The following is a 25,168-nucleotide window of genomic DNA, read 5'->3' as shown; positions in this document are numbered from 1 at the left end:
GTCGAATTAGCGCCCAAATGAGTAGGTTACAAACAAACATACATAAGTAAAAAGCAATCTTAGTTATAAGTACAACTTTCCAGTTGTGGAGCCATCACAGGGTCTACATAACAGTTAATACTCTTCTTATGGCCGCATCGTCAAAGATGATAAAACACTTAAAAATAATAAATCGTAGTGTTTTTTTTTCTTTTTACCTAAAAATATTTTAAGCATCTTCAAATGTAAAAGCTAAACCTGTATATATTATACATAATATTTATACTTATATATTTTTTATGTTTGCTATTTCTCTTCAGACCGAAACACAATAATGCTTACACATTACTGCTTCACCGCAGAAATAGGCGCCGTTGTGGTACCCATATCTAAGCCGGCATCCGGTGCAAAGGAGCCTCCCACTGGTTAATAATAATAATATACCTTATATGACAAATTCTAGACGTGAGAACGTAAATCTTCGGTTTATCGCAACAATGGGGCTGCAACACAAGAAGTAAAACAATTTTGTATACAAAACTCTGCAGAACTCTGACATTTTGACTACCATCGTGACTGCTTATAATGTATTGAATGACTGACAAGCTTGCTAAATAAGCATGTCGAATATAGAAATCACTTCACACTATAGTGTAGTATACTACTTACAGAGAATTTGGAGACTAACTTCATGGCGTCGGAAAATTATGACGCTGTGCGCGCATATCGTAAGCACAACAGATTATAAATAGTAGGTAACTTATTACGTCATGAACTGCCATAAGATATCCCTAAATATCTCTTAATAATTGCTTTTGTTTAACTAACTCATTACTGTGTAAGTAATGTTAATTTATATAATTATGACTGATTAGAAATAAGTAATAGCTTAATGTAATATTCAGAAATTGATTCGTATGAGTTAGTTGGCACTACAGCCGTGCCAACTAACAGTTGGTAGCATCATCACGGTTGACGGTCGTGCTTTATACCTATAAGCCAGAGCGCTAAGATTGAGTATGCCTATCTCAGCAGATACTCCATAGGGAGTGCCGCTTGCGCCCCTCTCTCCCCAAGAGAAGGTCGCCTTCGATGAAGGCTTAGAGGGCACTTGCCCAAAGCCAACCTCAGTTGGTGTTTAGTGGGTAGGGACCTAGGTTTTACGTGTGTCCCACATAGCCAAAGCAGACCTACGCTGCGTTGGTATGCATGAGCATTCACCACCTCCCTCCCGTCGTTATCCCGGAGGTTAGACCTTTCCCTTTGTCTGAGCGAAAAAAAAAATTCGAGTAGGCATTACTTATTGTGAATTGTAAGGGGACACTATGCCCTAATTGTCTTTTAAATTTTAATAATACGTGTATATTGTAATTCTAAGTGGAAACTTTAAAATACGGATGCAACAGTTTTATTGTGTGCGTTTAAATCATCAACCCCTTCTATACTTCAAAAATAATTCTACTTATCTTGACTGAAGTTCGTTTTTTCAAAATCTTACGCCATTTTGTTATAAATTCCAAGTTTTAGTGCTTTCGTATCCATAAAAGAAATCGCTACCAAATGTCATCTTATAACACACCCCTTGATTATGCAGCCTCGGCTAACGAGGGTTTTATAATGAACGCAGGTAGTCCGCGTTAAAATAAAACACCTTTTCTTGGAACACGATAAAAAAAACACCTGATTGCCGCTCATTTTTACAAGTTCCAATTTACTTTTGACGACTTTATTAATAGGATCGTAATGGGAGGGTGATTGAGGGCTTTCTTTATTCATATTTTGACTTCGAGGCTCTGTGTTTGATGTGTTTTTACGATCGTAGTTTGAAGTAACAGAAGGTCAAAAGAAGAAGGTTCAGTCTTAACTGACTTCAAAAAAAGAGGTGGAAAAATTTGACGTATTTAGAAATTTGTCTGTATGTTTTTCTTTTTTGATATTTTATTTCTCTACCTATCTGAAGTCCGTCCTTGTGTCTGTTAGCGGCCTGTTATCTCATACATAAATAAATAATAACTAAATATGTAAATAAATATTGACACACTTTTACACATATGATCTTGCCCCAAACTAGGCATAACCTGTACCTAACGTAAACATACATAAATACATACAAGCAACCATGACTCGGAAACAAACATCCATATTCATTATATAAATGTTTGCACCTAAAGGGATTCGAACCCGGTCCTGTAGCTGGTAATAATGAACCTATAAATACATTATCAGATTTGGTACGGTCGAACCATCGAACGCGGTCTGGTAGCTGACCATACAATACAATACGAGCGCAAATGTAGTGACGCTTGAAATTTTGGGGTTTTTCAAGAATTCTGAGCGGCATTGCATTGTAATGGGCAGGGCGTATCAATTACCATCAACTGAACGTCCTGCACGTCTCTTCTCTTATTTTCATACAAGAAAAAGTGGTTCACAAAACTGCGACCGTGTGCATGAAAAGTGTTTCTTCTACAAAATTATTAAAATAGTGTTATTATAATATAATATAATTATAATATATACATATATATTTATTTTAGACTTAGCAGAACTTGTACCTTTCCCCAAAATTTCGTTACCTTCACTGGTTTAAGCAACATTCTTTTGGCCCGTTATAAGGAGATAAATGATTATTCCTTATAATTAAATATTTTTATAGACTAAATTCTGTTCCCTTAATTGATTTTTCCATCATAGCTTTAACACGGTTCACATCAGGTTCACGTGGCATCTTAATAGAAACAACACTTCAAACCAAAAAACCAAAGACAACTAACCACACTCCTAAATTAGATTATAGAGTAATTAAACTTCACCCTTGTCTCCTCATTGGTATCGGAAGGACATGTGCGCTCAGCTTGTGTGGTGTTGGGTTTCTGGTAATTACCACGAGTTTATTGTGGTTCTACTTATAAAAGGTGTCTGTTCTGTTGTCAGTAACAAGTGGGAGGCTCCTTTGCATAGGATGCCGGCTAGATTATGGATACCACAACGGCGCCTATTTCTGCCGTGAAGCAGTAATACGCCAGCATTACTGTGTTTCGGTCTGAAGGGCGCTGTAGCTAGTGAAATTACTGGGCAAATGAGACCTAACATCTTATGTCTCACGGTGACGAGCGCAGTTGTAGTGCCGCTCAGAATTTTTGGGGTTAATCAAGAATCCTGAGCGGCACTGCATTGTAATGGGCAGGGCGTATCCATTACCATCAGCTGAGCGTCCTGCTCGTCTCGTCCCTTATTTTCATAAAAAAAAAAGTATCCTCGACCGCATTTTTGGGACAGTTCCGAAGGGCTATTTGTCCTGATCCCTGTCACGATCTCACACCACACCGATTATCCGCAACACCTTTTTAGGGTTCCGCAGCCAAATGGCAAAAAACGGAACCCTTATGGATTCGTCGTGTCTGTCTTCTGGATTTATTCACCCCGAAAAAATATTGTAAATTTATAATTCCTGCTACAATGTTCAGTACATATTATGTTCTTTTAAAAAAAAATCACATATTATTGTTTCTTAATTAAGTCTTAAGTTTCTTAACTTAAGTTTTAAAAATGTAACAATTTCGATTTCAATTAGAGTTCTATTATCTCTCAATGAAAAATTTAAAGAAATAAATATTATGACTGTTCATTATGACAGTACATTTATGAAAATTTAATATACGTTCACAAAAATCGTCACCTTTTCGCTCATAATAGTTATTTTCACTATTATAACACTAGAAATAATACTCCACATCTGAATATCTAAGTGATCGGACAGCCCGGGACTAGATTATCATTATTTTATAGCAATAACAATGACTGTACAATATTGTATATTTTATTAAAAAGAGCGAATAAAAATAATGCTGGGAGAGTTTCTTGCACCGGTTTTTCTCTCTCAGAGCGCAATTTGTTTCCGAAGCGGTAGTAGTATCTAGTATATTAGAAATTACATCAGAAAGGATTCTAAAGGAATCAATTTTGAGATAATAAATGCCTTTTAATGCCTTTTATTAGAAAAAACATGTAAATGTGGAAATATCTGCCATTCCTCTGGTGTTTCAAGGCCTTAGATTTAACTTATAAGACTGAAGTCGTCTGTCCTCCCAATAAAAAAAAACTTGCTAGAGGAATGACTCACATCCGATATTATTTTCACATTATACAGAAATGTGTTCCGTTGACATTAGCTAGGATTTATGATGTCAATGTGAGGTGATTTATTTTACAAGGAGCCGACACAAGTTGCCAAATGTTCCAAACTATTTCAGTTATTTATGTCTGTTTGTGTTAATTATTTGAAATCGTGAATTACGGAGAATATTCTAGTGTTGTCAGTATGCGTTTCAAACCTACTTAATATTAACTGAAATAAATATATAGGAAAGTATTTACAGAAACAAAATAATACAAAACTTGCATTCACTTTAAAAAAATAACGTAAATAAAGTATAAAATATATTCTACTAAATTTTGTAGTTAATGCCAAGTTAAAAAATAAATTAATTAAACGTATACCTAGTACCTAAGAAGTGTTCCAAAGAGCTGTTTCACCTGATTCCTGCCGCCGAATTCCACAATCACGCCACAAGTTAGGATATCATCCCCACCATCTTGATGTGGCGGTCCTCCACAGTGCTGTTTTATAGGAGCTTTCTTCCACGTACTACAAAGATGTGGAATAAGCTTCCTTGTGCGGTGTTTCCGGGAAAAATACGACATGGGTACCTTCAAAAAAAGCCCGTACACCTTCCTTAAAGGCCGGCAGCACTCCTGTGATTCCTCTGGTGTTGCAAGAGAATGTGGGCGGCGGTGATCACTTAACACCGTGACCCGTACGCTCGTTTGTTTTGTGGAACCCTTTGCGACAGGCTAATAATAGACAAAAAACCAAATAAATAAAATAACGAACATCGTAAACGTTAGAAAATTTTAGGAACAAACTTCACCCTGTTACTTTTGTGTTACAGTGATAAACGCGAATCTTTAAATTTCACTCTCATCTATTTTTCATAACGCGCCTAAAGAAGTATGACTTCAAAAAAACCTAAATGATAAAAATAATGTTATAATCTTATGCAAATCTGGAGTTGGTCTCAAATTACCACCAATGTTATAAACTCACTTTTAACGATAGGTTCTATAGTAATATGCAATACTGCAATTCTCGACTGAATTATTAAGTCATTGCTAAGAATAGCATCCCCAACTTTCATATTGTGAACACATGTTCATAATTCGCGACAAAAACTTGTTAACTTGTCAATTATCTTTCTCGGAAGTGAGCGGAACGGTGTTAGAGTCTATAATTATTAATGTTTCCCGCAAACAAAATAGTAAAATATTTGTAAATTCTACTAATTAGGTGTAATTATATTTTGACGAGTAAATTAAACGGTGTCAAACTTAATATGAACACCAATAGCGACTTTATACATACATATAAGTACTTTAAAACCAGTGGGAGGCTCCTTTGCACCGGATGCCGGCTAGATTATGGGTACCACAACGGCGCCTATTTCTGCCGTGAAGCAGTAATGTGAAAGAATTACTGTGTTTTGATCTGAAGGGCACCGTAGCTAGTGAAATTACTGGGCAAATGACACTTAACATCTTATGTTTGTAAGATGAATTTTTGGGTTTTTTAATAACCTTGAGCGGTGCTGCATTGTAATAGGCAGGGCGTCTATCCATCAGCTGAACGTCCTGATCGTCTCGTCCCTTATTTTCATAAAAAAAACGTGGATATTTAACCGTTCAAATATACCCATATTGCATTGTAACCATATTTTTATGAAAAGAAAAAAAAACCAACTTCTAAAACTGAAAAGTATAAAATAATTAAATAGTGATTTTATTTAATATATCTCTTATGATAATCTTATACATTTAATATTAATAAAATACTATTATTTGTATGTGCTACGAAGTCTAGTAGGAAAACGAAAGTTTTCGAGCGCCTTAAACAATATAGATCCCCAATTTCACATCTTTGTGAGACATTGAAATATCGTGAAGAACCTTTGTTAGCTATGAATGATAGGTAGGCTTAGACCCACTTATCGGCAAAGGGGTTAATAATAATTATATATAATCAATCTAAATGAAAACTCCTAAAAAAGCAGTACATGAACTATACTAACATCATCCATGTAAACAAAAATATTCATGAAAAAATTTCATAAATTGAAAACTACTGGGCCAAACTGTTTCAGATTTTTGGCAAGGAATTCGCATCAAACTAAAGAAAAATCACGAAAATCGGTTTACAAATCTCAGCGTAATCTGTGTACATACATAAGAAAAACAAATACCAATCGAATTTGACAACCTCGTCCTTTTCGAAGTCGGTTAGAAAAAAAAAGACGGCTGAGTTTCTTGCGCCCGTTCTTTTCAGGTCTGAGGCATATACTTTTGGAATGGGTGGTGGAAGTTTTTGACTTTCATTAAGTTATATGATATCCTATTTTGAATAAAAATATTTGAATTGAATTTGAACTTCAGTGTTATAGTATTTCAACGCAATTTCAATTAAACTCGAATGAATCCATCAACTTTGTTAATCCGATACAAATAACTTAATAAACTCGTCTCTTAAGCGCTAAGTTTGTATTTACGGCAATAAAAAAGCAAAAGTTATGATAGCGTATTAATAGTAAATGACATACCACTCGATAGTCCTTATAATATTCGATAGGCATCGCAATAATCGGTTCTAAACAAAAGAATCGAATTAATCGATTAATCGATTAATTCGATTACGATCAAAATTAAATACACGTATTCCTGACACATGCAGTAATTACATTTTCTATTGAGGCGTTTGAAAAAGCTCGAATAGGGCTTTCTAAGAAATATGGTGGGCGGAACGGGATTTGTTAAGTTAAAGCATGAAGCGATAAATTATTATAACAGATTTCTTTTGTAACATAAAATGATGCATAGAAGATGAAGGATAAATATGTATATTATTATTATTATTTTTAAATATCGTAAGCCAAAATTTTTGGTTGGTGTACATAACTATTTATTCGTTTAAATATGGACCGATACCATTAATAATATTATGTTCATAAAGAAAGCCAGAATATTATAATAAACTAAATTTTTAAACAGTTTTATTGAGACTAAATTTTGTTACAAACAATTTACTTTTAAATTTGGATATATCAGTTGCATAAAATTTTTATCAAACAAAAAAATGGTTGTATAAGCACCGCTGAAGCTTATGTCTTAGGCCACATGCCACTACCATCGAAACTCGTTTTAAGATGTCTCAATCTCGATACGAAGCCGATCAATCGTTCCGACTTCGGGATTTTTTCATCGCTCGTAATCAAACTGGTTTCATGTCTAACTGTGTATGCTTGGGTTCATAACATTCATTATTGTATGGAGTATCTAACATTCTGATCTTGGAGCATGTTATTATATTACATGGGGTAGTTATGGACTTTATGGTTTAATGATTTGTTTACTATAATCTTTTAGTTATTGATTGCCACATATTATTGATGTTATATGTCTATATGCATTGACAAAAAACTGTTGTGTATACTGGTTATCTAATTTCCTTGATTCTTGCTTCAGAATTTTTGCTTCACAATGAGGAAAAGTGCTGGAACGATTAGACTACCTTGAGGTATTCCATATACATATATAGATATATAGATAAATTGTCTGTTGCTCTTGCCTGGCCTTACCTTTTGAATTGATTTGTAAGGTAATATAAAAATATTGTTAACATAAGCTAATTAACTAATTAATATAAGTTGAAGATTAAAATTTTCAAACAACAGGAAGTGAGATTATGTTAAATGCCTCAGAAAAGTCTTGAAAGATATATAATGTACATTTAAAATTGTCTTGTATGCTCCAAGTTAGTATAAGACTCAGAACTACATTAAAAGTTGAACCCAATTTTGAAAAAGTCTACGTTTTCAAAAAGCACAGATTCAATTTCGTTAAGAAAACATATAACATTAAGATTGATAGATGAGATGACGTCACATTGCGTGTTTTCTTGGAGATCAATATTTAGGGCTAAAATTAACAGCCTATCTACTATCAGTATGTTGTACTCGTAGATGCAACAAATAATAAAACCTAGATTCAGATTCAAGTGAACTTTTTCATCGTAATAATAATTAGTCGTTGCACGGACCAGAATTTATTTACTAAGGAAACTTAACATAGTTCTTCCTACATAAGAATTTGATAGAATTGTATGGGTATGTGTAATTGACGGTACTTCATAATTTTTATAGGTTTATACCTCTAAAACGTAGTATTACGAACAAAATATTTTTGTTTTTTTAATCAAGCAGTTCAACAGACTCTCTATTGAAACGCGTTAAACCGATTGTTCCAGTTCGTTCCAGAAGTTAGTCTAAATTTATGAATAATGAAGCTAGACAAGCCACACCTCATTAATTACGTTAGCACACCAATATCCCAAACCATTAGCGCCATAAAACAAATCTGAGAAGGTTACATATGTATAGTTATGAGCGCAGCATGGCTGTCGTCAATCATACCAAACAGGATAGTCCTGGCGAGTTTATCGATTTAAATGATGGATAGATTAACTTGAGAGATGGTTTACGATACTTGGCTATTTATAGAGGAATATGATGTACATACACATACGTGTTTGTGAATAGTTAGCATCAAACAATTACACCATGATTTGTTGAACTTTTCGCGATTTATCATTTTTTTGAGATTCATCAGTCAATGTCTTAATAGTTAAATAATGGAAAGGTTAATTAATAAGGAAATAAAGAAAGTTTATAAATAAGCATTGTTGAGAATTTACTTCTTCGATGAGTAAGTTCATGATATAGGTCTCAGTGCATGAAAAATAAATTTTACATTAGAAGAAGTGTTATTTAACGACCCAGGAGAACCATGAAAAATGTTTGTATTCTGCACTAGAGCAATAGTAATGTTTAAAATTATGAAGAAGCGTAGCCTTAATATAGTTCCAGCCAAAAACAATAATTAAGCAAACATTAATAAGTCACAATTAAAACAGCAACACAAGAAACAGAATGTTATCAATGACCGCATTGTTGAGGTCAGGACAGATGCGAAAAACTCTCAGGTATTTCGCCCAACAGAATCACGAACATTTCACAAATGAAAAACGTCAAACTAACTTTATTATACATAAAATTCCTTATGCCCGCTTCGGTAGAACTGTATAAAAAGTCGCTCAATTAAAGGACCCGAGATCAAAATTAAGCCTTCTGCGTTTAAAATGCATTAATCCGGTCACTTGTCATACGAGGGCGCATTCGCTGTCTCGCTCTAAAACCCGTTCCGGTAGACCTCTCGCTCTTCCTTGACAATGATTAGGGTACAGGATTTCTCATTAGGTACTTCGGATAGGATAATTTAGTTGTAGATTCTTTACAACTTATATTATATGACAGAGGATATTAGGCGCCTAAATACACATCTTGATATAGCTACTATTTTTAGATACTTTAAGGGTATCTTTTAAATATCTAAGTAAGTAAGTCTTATATGAATATGGATTTTTATAACATCGCCTCCATGTCCATCTGATTATGTTCGAAATTAACATCAAACTGCTGCAGTTGCTGTAAAAAATCTCCTTTTAACACAATCACGGTATGTGGCAATTTAAGAATATTATTTTAATTTGTTTTACCCTAGTAATAGACATCAATTGTTTAGATATTTTTAGACTTATTGATATTCATAGACATTTGGAGAGTACCAGTAACTCACTGTATAAGTATAAGAAATATAGTACTAGCTACATTACAAGTTTTTTTTAGTTTACTAATTAATCTGATGGTGTCTATGTCCATAACTAACCAATTTTGGTATAGTTTAGTGTGGCCACAGTCTAACGAAGGCTAAATTTTATATCATCTAAATATAACCTAATTATTTATGTCATCAATAGTTTTCGTGGGGCTTAAATGACTTGTGCAGTCGAACATTTGATACCAAAGTTATATTTTTGCTTAATTTTGTAAGGGATTTCTTATTATTTTGAAAATGAAATACAGGTCATGTTCCTGTACATTTATTATGATTATAAGCTTTATATCTTATGAGAAATATCTTTTGAGTTTATTCATAATAGACAAAGACAATTTTAGCTAAGCCATAACTTTCGTTACCTTATTTTCTTTATTATATTGTGTTTCAAATTTACCAATATCTTGTTGTGCCATTTCTGTGGCGATTATGAACCGATTTTTTATGACGAGAGAATAATTTTTACATCGATTCGATTATTCGTTTAATTTGCATCGAGAACTTCAAATAAGATTTCAACATGAACTCTTAATCGATCGTTCAGTTTTTACGCTTGCTGCGCCGTAATTTGTTTCAATCGAAGGTCGACGCATCGATACATCGAACCAACGTATTTTATTCGTACTCTTAACGATTTTATAATCTGCGTTAAATTTATGATTCACAATTAAAAACCCTTGATTGCAAATTTGTTAGATGTTGATATCGCTAATTCTTTTGTTTGTATTCATGTATATTCTAGTTATAGTCAGCTTGATTTCTTACGGTCTGGTATGACGGGTGAAAATACTCCTTTTCCCATTAATGTTGGACGAGATTCTTATTAAGCGCTTCGATTTATTGAAATGCGTGAAATCCCCTTGACTAGAAGGAACAACAATCTGTTTTATTTTTTTTTCTAATATATTTATTTTAATCTTAGATAATTTATATATCTAGATACAGTCTCTTGCTGTTAAACCGATAAAAACTGGCCAGGAATATTGTCTAGTGTGCTTGACAAGCTATGTATTATACTCGCGATTTGTATGGCACTTTGTGTTAGTCTGCGTGAATTGCTCAAAACAGGGATTAGTCCTAAACTCAATTTTTAGCAACGTTTTGACAACTGTCATAGTCTATCTAGACGTATAAATGGTCTAAGATTTTAATATTTAGAAAAATTTACTTGATATTAGATGACGTATAAAGAATGAAGGCAAAGACATGTACACCATACAGCCCTGTCAATAAAAAGTATGAATGACCGCAAAATATGTCCAACGATGTCGAAACGTTCCGAATTTTGCAAGTGACAACAGAACTCTGATACTGTATCCTTTAATCCTGTTTTTAAATGTTGAGATGATTTAAAAAAAACTATAAGCAATTTAAAAATAACGAAATTGGAACGTAAATAGTTATCATCATCTACAACATTGCCATTGATATCCATTGTATTCTTGTTTCAATTTAATCAACATTAATTAATTTGTTAATTAAATGCTTAGACCATACGTATCAAATCTCATTCAAATCCATTGCGCGTATTTGAACAAAAAAAGCAGACACACTTAACAAGAGTATAACACAACAAAAGAATTGGTTTACGGTTTCAATTTCATGTAGAATTCATCATCTTCTTGTTTACTGTAGATTGGCAATCCGTCATCATTTATTCATTAAGATTGATTATTCGATGTTTTATCAGCATTTAGAGCGTTTCCACATTATCCGATCCGATATCGGTATCGGACGCCGATACGATTGAGCTTGTTTCCTAGTTTGATCGTCATCATTTAAATACGATATAATTACATTAATTGAACTGGTAGAATCTAAACCTAAAATGAGTATAAAATGCTCCCTCTGAATATCTAGCTTCCACAATGGGATGTATCCAATACTGCCTGTGGGCAGATCTTATTTTGCGTCTTAAATATAATAGATACAGCAAATAAAGTTTTCTATTATAGTCTGCCATGATGATCTCCCCGCACTAAGCTATCGAGCAAATGGCCGTATCGGAACGATTTTGTCGGAAATATGTGAAAATAGCACATGGCTATCGGATGTCGGCTACCGTCGTCCGACACCGATATCGGATCGGATAATCTGAAAACGCTCTTAAGTTTAAAGTTTTGTCAAATCTTCTATCTATAGAGATCATTCGTATTTCTCGTATCATATTATAAAGGAGAGGTTATTCGATCGTTATTTTCGAAATTTGACGTGTTATTTTGCGTGAAAAGTCTCTAATACTTTTTTAATGAGACAAAGGCAAGTTTTTTTTTATGACAGTAAAGGACGAGACGAGCAAGATGTTCAGCTGATGATAATTGATACGGCTTGCGCATTACAATACAGTGCCGCTCAGGATTCTTGAGAAACCCAATAATTCTGAGCGGCACTGCAATTGCGTTCGTCACCTTGAGACATACGGCGTCTCATTTGCCCAGTAATTTTACTAGCTACGGCGACCTTCAGACCACAATAATTTTTACACATTACTGCTTCACGGCAGAAATAGGCGCCGTTGTAGTACCCATAATCTAGCCGGCATCCAGTGTAAAGGAGCCTCACATTGATAAGTTGGGCAATTATCATACAACCTTTGAATTTCTTCTCTGTTGTATGTTTAGTTTTCCTTCACCGTAAAGAGAGCCAAATAAACGTATTTTTGAATTCCAAACATTGAAATCCCTACGTGTCGACGTATCGTGTCACTGTTATCGATCGAACTACCAACCTCTGATTGAGAGGCAACAGCCTTTGCATCCCCAATGATTTAAAAAGGGTAAAAATTTATTAACACAAGATAATAGACTTTGGCTAATCTTATCTAAAGCAACAAGAAATGCGGCCGTAATTGCTAGAATTTAAATTAAAAACCTGTCAAGTGTGAGCCGGACTTACACACGTACCGTCGTACGCTAATTGTAATTTTTATATATTTTTTTAAATACATTTTTAATCTGCACGGCGGCCATTTGTAATCCGCTATTTTGGTTTATTTATTACTTGCTGAGATGGTTTGGTCATGTCGAGAGAATGAATGAAGAACGATTGACGAAGAACGTGTATAAGGCCAGTGTGAATGAAAGTGTTGGAAGGGGTAGACCTAGGCGGATGTTTCGAGATCAGATCAGGGACGTCTTGAAAAAAGGCCAGGTCAAAAACCCTAAACCGAAGAGCATGCATGAAAGGAATAATGAAAATGGACGAAGCGAAACAAGTATTTATCCTTACATACTTGTTTCGCTTCGTCCATTTTGGATCGTAGCAAGTTGAAAGAAATGGTCTCTGCCTACCCCTACGGGAAAGAGGCGTGATATATGTATGAATGTATGTATGTTGTTGTTATAGCGACAGTATGAATAGACACACTGGTCAGAATCATCTCAGAGTACAAATATCTTATGATAAACCGTTTTGTCATCTCTTTGAGAAGCAGGCAGGCATTATCATTCATTGAACTCGTCAGAAGTACTACTTTAAGTGCCATCGTTATTGGCAGTAACCGGAAGACTCACGCTGTCCTTCTGAATTTAAATTTAAACATATTTAATACATATAAAGACTTTTTCGAATGACGTTCGTCTCTCATTCAACGCATTAAATTAATTCTGTCCGAGCCGTACGCAGCTTAGAATGAATAAGCTCCATATGTTACTGCACATTATCGTCCCAAAACTGAATATAATCAGACTTGTATTTTCACGAACAACCCCAGAACTTCATGCTACAATATTACGAAGAAACATTTGAAATTTAACTTTATTTTTTACCGGTTAAGGTTTGATATTGCTTTGTGGTCGAAGCCTTTATCACAGCGTGCTTGATTTGAATAAAAACACAATTTATATGTGTTGGAGAGCCAGCCGTGTAGAGTTACTGGTCCGGTTCGACTGGCTCCCAATTTGTTGATGCATTTCTGAGTAAGTTATTAAGTTTCGGCTTGTCACTTCTCTTGCGAAATTTTGCAGTTGACCGCGACGCTTAAGGCTTTGAGTACACTTGGTTGGCACGTTAAAGGACACACCATTGCTGGAGGTTCTAGTATGACAAGAAAACGTGTAAGTTTTAATATAATTAATATAATTTAATATTTAGGTTTAAAGAGTTTATTTCTCAAAAATATCAAAAGTTCACTTACATGAGAACAATGATTCTAAATACATATATATAAAAGAAAACATAAATTTTAAAGTTCAACAATCTATCTATTGTGATTGACAGTGCTTTTTTAATTTATCTTTAAATTTTGGAAAAGAATTTTCCTCAAATATATCTTTCGGCAAGTCATTATATAGTAGAGCTCCCTCAAACTGTATAGTTTTTGTACCATTATTTGCCCTAGCTTTATACTTTATACGTTTATATAGGAAACGTATCCCAGAATCTAAAAGTTGTATTTACACAAGCGAAATATTTTTGAAAGATCTAAACAACTACATCAAACAGCATTACAATTTTATATTTATGGGAGCTTAAAATATTTCAATAGGTATATATGTATATGCATACCGTTATATTTAGGTATACCGGAATACATATGTACGAGCATCTTTTTCATGTGTTGATAGTCTAGACTCCAGAGCAAAGCGGCAGACTGATGTAATAATATATTGACACACACTTTTTACACAAATTATCTTGCCCCAAATTAAGCATATATAGCCTGTGTTATGGGTTGCAAGACAACGATATATTTAATACAATATACTTACTTAAACATAAATACATTTAAACATCCATGACTCGGAAACAAACATCCATATTCATCATATAAATGCTTGCACCTACCGGGATTCGAACCCGTAATGGTTCTTTGGTTTTCGAACTACAATTAATTTGATTAGTATTTTCGATTTTATCAAGAAAATATAAGTAAGAAATCAATTAAAAGTAAGGCCATCATTTTCCTGAAGTATTTAAGCAATTTGGTATAATTCAACTTAACGTTATTAAGTTAAATTTTTAAAATTGTATTTAGTAATATTTATTTTTTTCATATTATATTATTTCATAATTCTTTTGATGATGTATTTATGTTGACGCTCTAACAACAAATACTAAAAAAATATAATAAAGTACATAATTTAAGGGGGCTCCCATACAACAGACATGATCATTTTGCCGTTTCTATAGATATTATGACGGAATCCTTCATAGCTGAACCCGATTTCCGTTTGGCCGGTTTTTAACTATTACTCTCTTTTCAGTATCAGACAATTTCGTGGAATTTTCATTAAAATTCTATAAATTTTTATGTATTGTGTACGTAATGAATAGGAGTAGAAATTAAGTGTGCTATAAATCAGTTTATTAAAATAATGTAAAGCTGAGTGTGCCACAGCCTTATACGCCTAATTGACTCAGTCAACTGTCTAACTAGCCTTAATTATTTTGTTTTAGTGCAACGTAACTCGATATAGGAACTAACGAAAACTTCATCTGTCGCTAATTATTATATCTCTCAGCTCAACTATGACTTAAATTGATATAGAACTAGTTTGAAGACAAAAACGTTTATTTATCGAATTTTATTAATTCTAGTGTTAGCTTGAAAGATCAATACATCTATAAAATAAATTTTCCTTTTTAGGGCTCCGTAGCCATATGGCAAAAATGAAACTCTTGTGGACTCGTCATGTCTGTCTGTCTGTCCGTCCGTATGTCACAGCCACTTTTTTCGGAAACTATAAGAACTATACTGTTGAAACTTGGTACGTAGATGTATTCTATGAACCGCAATAAGATTTTCACACAAAAATAGAAAATCAAATAATAAATTTTGTAGGTACTTACATACTTAAAGCATAACATGGATATATAATACTTAAAACTGAAATTGAGGTTTCCAAACTGAAATATAATTTTTTTCTAAACTGAGTAGTTTGCGCGAGAGACCCTTCCAAATTGGTAAAATGTAACCCCTGTAACTTCTAAATTAAGAGAATAATAAAACTAAAAAATATATATGATGTGCATTACATGTACATTAATTCATACATCCTCTATGCATAATCAAACTATTTATAAAAAAAATATTATTGGATAGAATTTGAGTTATTGACCAAACATCTTGTAGCAAAGCGAAAGATCTTATGTAAGATCCTGGGCACCACCCTGAAAATGGTGAATGCCGAGATAGAAGACCTCGAGGCTGAGCCCAACATTATTGCATAAGTTGAAGCCAACCGTCTTCGCTGCCTCGGTCACGTAGAACGCATGGGAGTCCTCTGCCACACTTTGGACCGTGGAGTAAAAAAAGCTTACTCGGGACTTGTAGAAGGCCGACGTCTAGTAGGTCGCCCTAAGTACAGGTGGAAAGACCGGAAGAACATGTGCGAGATGAAAGTCATAAATTGGCGTGAAATCGCACAGGACCGACATAAGTGGACGACTCTCGTGGCTGAAGCCAAGGCCCGCTTTGGGTAGTAAGAAAGTAAGTAAAGTTTTGTTATTAATGTCGATTTAATCTTAGTTTCACTTTGTTTCACTCTGTTTCAGAAGATTTCGACAAACAGATGGATAACAAAGACTATACAGAATCCTAGTGAAAAAAGGTGAATCCCCTTTTCTTTTTTAAATTCAGACTCCCGAGGCTTATGTTACATTCGGGGAAAATCGGTGCCCAAAAAGCGAACAAAAGAACCTTAACCCTTTTCGACCGATGCTATGTCTGTCCGCGATCGAAACTGTTTATGGCCGCAAAAACTCAGCGACCAGTGTCATGTTACCACCGCAACTGGACTCCCCTTACACATCTTTAGATAACGCTCAATTAGGTGCGAATTTTTTCAGTTGGACCGGTTCATGCGTTAAGTTAAACTAATAATTTTTTTATAAAAATATACGGTAGTATATCTGAATAAGAATAATCATTATTTTTTTAACACAAAATGCTAAGTTGTACTTTTTAATAAAGATTTAATTGATTAGTATTAATTGACAAACACCTGGATAGTAACAAAATCATTATTATAAATTAATACAAGTAATCATCATTTTGTTTCAGAATGATTTTTGTAAATCTAAGGGGAATATACAGCTAAGATAACATTTAAAATAGTACTTAATGTTCACATAACATCTAATAGCGTCAATATATATTTTTTTTTTTCACTTAGACTTAACGAGAGAATCGCTAACATAATATTTGTATTCTAAATGTTGTACGTTGAATATTTTAGTGTAATTATCTCAATCATTTGATTCTATTAATATTACTTTTCGGCTACATGTCGAAATGATCAATAGACTATATAGAATAGAAATATATTTATTTACCATAGGAGTGGCAATAACATAATATTTTTCAACAACACTCGGTTTCATGAAGCTGCATCAGTTCGGTCTTTGACATAGGTAGAAGAACTAAATAATACATAGCCTATCTTTAAAATGATATTTACAAAATTGCTTAGTATACTTTAATATACTATACAAGTTTAGGTAGTCTGTGTAGAACTAGAGAAGAAACATGAATCACTATAAACTATATAATCTACTATACTATAAGTAAGCTTTCTTTGTCGAGAAGAAATTTTAATATACTTCTATAATTATGGCTCAGTGAGTCCAACTTATTAATTCTCATGTGCAAATTATTAAAACTATCTCTGATAGCTAGAGCTTTTGCCAATTAATAAGTTTTTTTTAAAACATAGACTAACCCTTAAAGGTTTCATCTAGAAAATAAGTTTTCTTTTCATATAAATCGTATAAATTATTGTGCTTATTGCTTTATTTAATAAAATATTTTTCTGCACCGAATAAATTTATGAAGAATTGGATAAGTCAGTACAAACAAAATAGTGAATAATAAAAACTTCTGAATCAAAACAAAATGTAGTTCATAAAAAAAAGAAAAATAACTTTTGGAACATCTGTCACACTTCCTCATAACACCATCCAGTCGGTTGCTGTATTTATGTTTGGTTCGCGATTGATCTCATGTTACACTGCAGCTAACCGGATGGAGCGTGTAACAATACTGGGGACCTACATACTCACATAACCTTGACATTAGATCACATTACACTGTCTAGGCTACTGTTTTAACCCGTCCATACCAATGAAGTGTTAAGGGCGAAGAGATTTTCGCGGGACAGGCACTTTATTAAGAATTTAGGCCCGGTTTTTTTTATTTAGACCAAAGCGGAGAGGAGAGGGGACGAGTGGAGATTAGCCGCGGTCAGAATATTACCGCCAAAGCGGAGAGGAGATGTGTAGTGGGGAGGAGATGTGAGCTAAACACGTCTTCCTTTTTTTGAATTAAAATAGTTCGCTAAACTACTAAGGTCGGTTAAAAATACGAAAGGAACGCTTTTTGCAGTCAAGATCAGTCAGTCGAATAAATGACGCTTTCGGGTGTGCGAGACGAGGGGAGAACGTGCGGGGATAGGGGCTACAGACACATCACATCTCCGCAAGATGAAAAATGAGACATCTCCTCTCCGCTTGATCCATTTCCACCGAAGCTGGAGATGTGGAAATAACGAAATCTGGTTATCAAAACGCATCTCCTCTCCTCTCCGCTTTGGTGGAAACTGAGCCATATTCGCAGAACAATCTACAGTCACAACCCTCTCAGAAGCCTGTTCGTACATTAAAGCCTAGCTTTAGAACTACATTTCCTTATAGCATTCCTGGCTTAACATGAAAGCCTTAAACTCTGTATACCCGCAGCGAATCGGTAATGTACACTTAGTGCATATTAACTGCACACTTATACTGCAGTGCAGCCTTACTGACCTTATCGAATTAGACCGTATCTCACTATTGCATCGAGAAAGCATAAATTTATTTATTTATATCATATTTTATATTATATGTACTACTAGCTTTTCCAGGCCTTACTTTGCTTTGGCTTATTAGTACTTATTATAAGAAAAAAAATGAGAACAAAAGTAAATAGATAAAGAAAATGGCAGTATCAATGGAATTCTTAATATATAATATATACCATATTCGATAAATTTCGCAACGAATGATAACAGTCTGAGCCCGATAAGTTTAGAAGCATTTATGTGATGGCGCAATCAAAAAGCATTTTCCATAATTATAAGGATTATCGACCCTGTTCTGTAACTCTATTAGTCTCATCATCATTTCAACCAGTCACTGCTGGACTAAGGCCTCCTCCAAATATTGCCATAAAGATCGGTACTGCGCTGCCCTCATCCAACGTGTTCCGGCGATCTTGACGAGATCGTCGGTCCATCTTGTGGGGGGCCTACAAACACTATGTCTTCCGGTACGAGGTCGCCATTCGAGGACTTTACTGCTTCAACGGCCATCTCTCGGTCGAGCTATATGCCCTGCCCACTGCCACTTCAGTTTCGCAACCAACTGGGCAATTTCAGTGATGTTATGCTTTTAGTCTAAGGTACATTTATGTTGGCAACACAAGCCGCAGTATCCTTTTTGTTTTTAATCAAAATTACCATAAAATACACCTTCGATTAGGTGAACCGACCATTAGCATGATACTACGAAACTATAGGCTCTAAAAAACAATTACTCATTCTACCTTTGGGGTGTTGACCCCAATACTCGTACGTTGAATATCTAAAAGAAAATGTGTTCTCAATTAAAAATTCAAATGCAAATTATCTAGAATACGTCTTAATTGCTCGAAACCCTACGATGCCAATTTTAACCCGTCCTTTAAGTCGTATTTGCGTATCATTCATCTTAACTACACCAGAACAGATTCACTCCTTATAACTAAGCACTTAAGGGTGATATTTGCCTGGTGTGTGCTTGGAAATATATGGTAGCAGTCGTGAGTTCTAGTCCTAATTAACACCTTTGGTATAGATTACTTGAGGAGATACGGATGAGACTCTCCGGTTCATATTTACGGGTTGGTATTTGTTTTTACTGTGAGTGCGACTAAGGCACTAGTAGCTCACTCGAAGCTTTGCTTCTATTGGCACCTTTGGAAAACATAAATGTGCAGTGTATTCTTGAGTTCACCTATCACCCAACCACCTCAGCATTATTGTCTGTCTTTCTTCGAACTATCTCTCTAAAATCAACTGTTCGGGTTGATACCAGCGGCCGAAATCCAACACCGGACATTACGTGCAAAGAACCACCCGCATCACGTTGACGTCTGGCATTCCATAACCGCGCGTTTTGGAAGAAATTTCTTGCCTCGCACAGCCACTTTGTGGAATCAATTACCGGCTGCGGTTTTCCCGAACCGAGACGACTTAGGAACCTTCAAGAAAAGAGCATGCTCCCGACTGCAAGGCCGGCAACGCATCTCTTGACACCTGTTGTTGCGGATATCCATGCCTCACTTCTCCCCATCCCGTGAGCCCTTTGCCCGTTTGCCCCATCTTATATAAAAAAAAATACATACTAAAGACATTTGCCTGAATTGTGATTCTAGCAAATTATTACTATTCAAAATTTAAATTTATAATTTTATCATTTATAGAAGAAAGTTAAAACGATCTCGATGAAATGGAAAGGCACTGTGAAAATGTATTACAATTATGCTCAGAATTTTTGGGGTTTTCTCAATCAATAATTCTGAGGCACTGCATTGTAATTGGCAGGGCGTATCAATGACCATCAGCTGAATCTCCTGCTCGTCTCTTCCCTTATTTTCAAACAAAAAAGTACTTCTATAACCCTTAACTTAAGCCTATCGGCGCTCTCGAATTCGCGCGCGTTACACTCGCGCAGCATTCTGTCAATGCGTATTATTTTATATCAATAGATTGCTTATAATTAGGATCATTTGAGTGAATGTATCTGAAAGCTATTGAAACAAGCTAACAGACCATGGAAAATAAACCATGTTACAAATAATATAAGGGTCAGAATTTAGTGAGGGAGTAGAGTGCCGTACGACACACTCGGTTTTGGTGTATCTGAAAATCTAGTGCTCTGGGGCACTGCCGAATGATAATTTGGGAAGGTTATTGTATAAGGTGGACATAACATATGGACTAAAGACAGCACCATTCTATTAAAAGGCATAAAAGGCATTTATTTTCTCAAAATTGATTCCTTTAGAATTCTTTTTAATGTCATTTCTAATATACTTAATACTACTACCGCTTCGGAAATAAATGGCGCTCCGAGAGAGAAGAAGCAGCGTAAGAAACTCTCCCAGAATTCTTTGTTTTTTTGCGCTGTTTTTAATAAAATATACAATTTGGGACATTCAACCGTCCACTTTAAATCACGAAAACAACACAACATTTTTGTCTGTCTTCCTACTAACTGTGTCTCAAGAAAACTTTAGGTGATTCTAGTAAATCATTGAAAATTATTATTATTACCATTGGAAGAAGAATTTTCAAACGACCTCGATGCAATGGAAAGAAACTGTTGTAAAACTGTGTTTCAAGGAATGCATAACGCGATATGCCTGCAGTGTAACTGAGTTACATTATCCCAAGTGTAACGTTGCTGTTGCGAGAAATGTATTCGCGATAAGATAATATTATAATATCAAGTTCCTACTGGCTCAAGACTGCTAATCTTTTGCGGTTTGTATTTCATCTGAAAGTCTTGGGGATGTTTATTTAATAAGACAATTAATTCCAGCAACATACGACATGAAAAAACAAATAAAATTAAAATAATCTTATAAAAATTGGCAGTAATAGCGTAATATTGTATTAACTACACGTCAAAAGTGAATATGTCTTCGCTTCACAAGCATTTGAATATAGTTTCGAATCCCGGTAGTAGTAACGTTTATGATATGATGAATGTGGATGTTAGATTCCGAGTCATGGGATGTTTATAAGTATTTATGTATGTTTAAGTAAGTGTATCGTTGTTTGCATCTATTGTACAGGCTATGCCTAGTTTGGGGCAAGATAATTTGCGTAAAATTGTGTCAAAATTTATTTAGTATTATTTATTTTAATATGGTTTTCGGGTTGTTAAGAAATGCTTAAAGATAATTTTAATATACTTAGAAAAAATTAAGATATTATTTTATTGCGTGTTATTCTAAAATTCTGAGTGGCACTACAATTGAGACATAAGATGTTAAGTCTCATTTGCCCAGTAATTTCACTAGCTACGGCGTCCTTCTGTCCGAAACACGATAATAATTACACATTACTGCTTCAAGGCAGACAGGCGCCGTTGTGGTACCCATAATCTTGCCGGCACCCTGTGCAAAGGAGCCTCCCACTGGTGAACTTAGCTACTTACCTCGTAGCGTATTAGCTCCGTACAAGGCATGGTCGTACGGAACAGGTCTGTATGCTGGATGAAGAGCAGCCAGATAGTTGAGTTCGCTGGTAGCACCTGCTGCAACTGCTGCCGCAGCTGCTAGCCTGTAACAAGAAGATAATTGGTAAGTCTTTTGTTGGGATATATATATGCTTTTACATCAATATCCAAGAAAATGTTCAAAGCAAATGTATTAAGTAAATGCTGCCAGTATTCTTGGTAAGCTTCCACTTAATGATAGTTTTAATTTTATGTAGTCATGGTATGGTAAATATAGTTATAAGATTTGTTTTGTTTGAATAAATATATAAATATTAAAATATACACATATACAAAAATATATTACGAAATTTAAAAGAACTGCTAAAATACGTTTTTGTGGTAAAGGTAACTATAAGACGAATGACTTTCTTTATCACAGTTTGGGAATGGATCGACCGATATGTCTCTATTTAAAATCGTATTGAAATTTTTATTAAGAAGAAGCCCTCTGAGTTTCTTGCGCCCGTTCTTCTCAGGTCATTAATTTCCGAATGGATGGTAGTTTATGATTTTTAATACGTGTTTTCATATCCTATTTTGAATGATAAAAATTGAATTTGAAATTGGCTGGAAGACGTCCACTACTGGACAAAGGCCTCCCCCCAAGATCTCCACGACGATCGTCGGTCCATCTTGTGGGGGCCTACCTACACTACCGTCTTCCGGTAGTTGGTCACCATTCGATTGACTTGTCTGCCCCACTGGCCATCTGTCTGTCGAAATATGTTCCCTGCCCACTGCCACTTCAGTTTCGCAATCATTTGGGCTATATGTGACTATCGGTGACATTAACTATATGTTTTTGTTTAAATTATATGTATGTCGAGACCTACTATCTTATCAACTAAAACCATTTCATTTTAGCCTGGAAGAAATTGCTTTAATGCGATAATGCCGCCTATTGCTTGTTATTAACTCTTGATTTATTTATTTATTTTATGGTGTGCAATAAAGATGTATTTATTTCATTTCATTTCCAAGTTTGCTCTAAATTGAAAATAATTTTAGTTCTAATTGAAAACATCATACATAAAAAAGCATATTTACATTTTCAAAATAACATCATCGATCGAAACAAAATACAACCGAAACTTTAAATCAATCATTACTTAATCTTACCGAGGCCAAACAATATCCAGTAATAAAATTATTAAGCAAATCAACCGCATAATACGCCCAGAAAATTATCCGTTCGCTCCGAAATAAAGAAATTATACATCGCCAGACGAACAAAGACGTTGCATTGAATACAGTAAAAAAAAAACATGCAAAAATCTTCGGGCAACGAAACAAAAGTGCAAAAATACGCGCGCTTGCTCTCCGCTTGACGTCTTCATGGCCGCTGTCTCGCTCGCACGCGACGAAACATATCCCACAGAGTCGTGTGCGATAGAGACGGAAGTGTTTGCAGGAAGAAAGTTTTGAAACAAGTTCTACAGATTTCGCGCAGTTGGTTTTTGTTTGGGATTGTATGCTGACAACCATTTGAGGTATCGCTTACTGGAAGACAGGATTTTTTGCTTGTCAATATTGTATTTACACACTATTCACGAGTTTTTTTAACAAAAAGTCCCTGACCAACGAGGTTTTGTTGGCATTAAACTGTAACAGTTTATTATCTGTGGTATGTGACGTCATAGGAATCATATTTTGTTTGTATATCTAGCTGAAAACTCTGCGGAAGGAATATTATTTCACAGATTGATTGTTCCATTCTTGCAGATGATACCATCTGAAGAGTGGAACATGCGGTGGGATGCTGGAAATCGTTTTTTTTATGGGGGATGAGACGAGCAGGACGTTCAGCTGATGGTAATTGATACGCCCTGCCCATTACAATGCAGTGCCACTCAGGATTATTGAAAAACCCAAATATTCTGAGCGGCACTACAACTGCGCTCGTCACCTTGAGAAATAAGTTGGTAAGTCTCATTTGCCCAGTAATTTCACTAGCTACGTCGCCCTTCAAACCGAAACACGGTGATGCTTACACATAACTGCTGCACGGCAGAAATAGGCGCCGTTCTGGAATCGAGCCGGCATCAGCAAATCTCATGGCAGATTATTTTTCTTATTAGGACAAGGGATGTAAGTATGCGGGTCGTCTCATAGCAGAGATGGCAACAGTCCATAATATTTAAATAAAACAATTTTTAAAGGATTATAACGCGTGTAATTGTAAATTTGTTTTTACATTATATTTTGTGTATAAGTTACATTTTTATTTTCGTTAACCATCGGGTGATTCAAAACTTTCTCAGAATTCAGGGGACCTCTCGTTTTCAGGGGGACGGCAGATGGGATGAGTCCAATCGATCCAATATCGTATTACATGGTAAGCAGTTTCTTGAAAACAACACTGTCGAAGATCTTGTGATAGAATCTGTGTTGAGGGATGAAAAAGGTCCTACAAAAGGTGATGATTACCGGAGGTGTTGCTCAATCTATCTCATCATTGGCAGATGTCTGAAACTAATATAAAAATCGCGTTTTATTTTGGAATTATAAAACTTCAGTTTTTACGAATACAGGCATATTCAAGTCAACTCAGAAATCGAATTTAAACAATATGTTATGTTCTTAAAGTGATAACCGTCACTTCTAGGATTAATACACAAATAAAATTTGAAAAACAAATATTGGGGTTGAGCAGGTTATCAACTGTAAAGTGGATCTTGTAGATGAAGCCACAACCTGAGAGTTGAACAAAGCAAACAGAATTTTATAACGAGGCGGTACTCGAACGGTTGGCTCAGTTGGTTAGAGCACCGGCACGGAACGCCGGGGGTCGTGGGTTCGAATCCCGCATCGTTCACAAAATTTTGTTTTTCAAATTTTATTTGTGAATCGAATTTAAATTCAAATTCGAAAAATATATTAATGAAATGATGGGTACAAGTGATCACCTACCGTCACTAACCCAAGTTGATGACAGACATAGAATAGATATGAACGTTTTACAAAATACATTCTAGTCTACTGGTTAATAACAAGTTTATCATTGGTTGTTGAATATTTCATACAACCGGTTATGTAGGATGTAACTATGTCACTATTGGCTACTTCGTTTTGTTGACATTTTTATGTTTCAATCAGTTGTGGTTTAATTAAGTAGTGCTTATTTATTTGAATTATTATCCGTGGCTTGTGGTTGGCTTAATTGCAC

At 34.9% G+C, this 25,168-nt stretch overlaps 1 protein-coding gene across 2 annotated transcripts in view; it reads right to left on the bottom strand.

Moving 5' to 3' along the window:
- The window catches only part of LOC126974766 (transcriptional activator cubitus interruptus), a 148,358-nt gene that overhangs the window by 24,223 nt on the left and 98,967 nt on the right, over window positions 1-25,168 (bottom strand). For both annotated transcript variants that reach the window (XM_050822428.1, XM_050822429.1), the window contains exon 4: window positions 21,940-22,064. In XM_050822428.1, coding sequence (XP_050678385.1) covers window positions 21,940-22,064 — 125 coding nt within the window. The remainder of the gene's footprint in view (window positions 1-21,939; window positions 22,065-25,168) is intronic.

Source organism: Leptidea sinapis, chromosome 33 (genome assembly GCF_905404315.1).
Source record: "Leptidea sinapis chromosome 33, ilLepSina1.1, whole genome shotgun sequence".
NCBI lineage: Eukaryota > Metazoa > Arthropoda > Insecta > Lepidoptera > Pieridae > Leptidea > Leptidea sinapis.
Note: the sequence above shows the minus strand (reverse complement) of the source record. Positions and strands in the feature narration are given on the sequence as shown.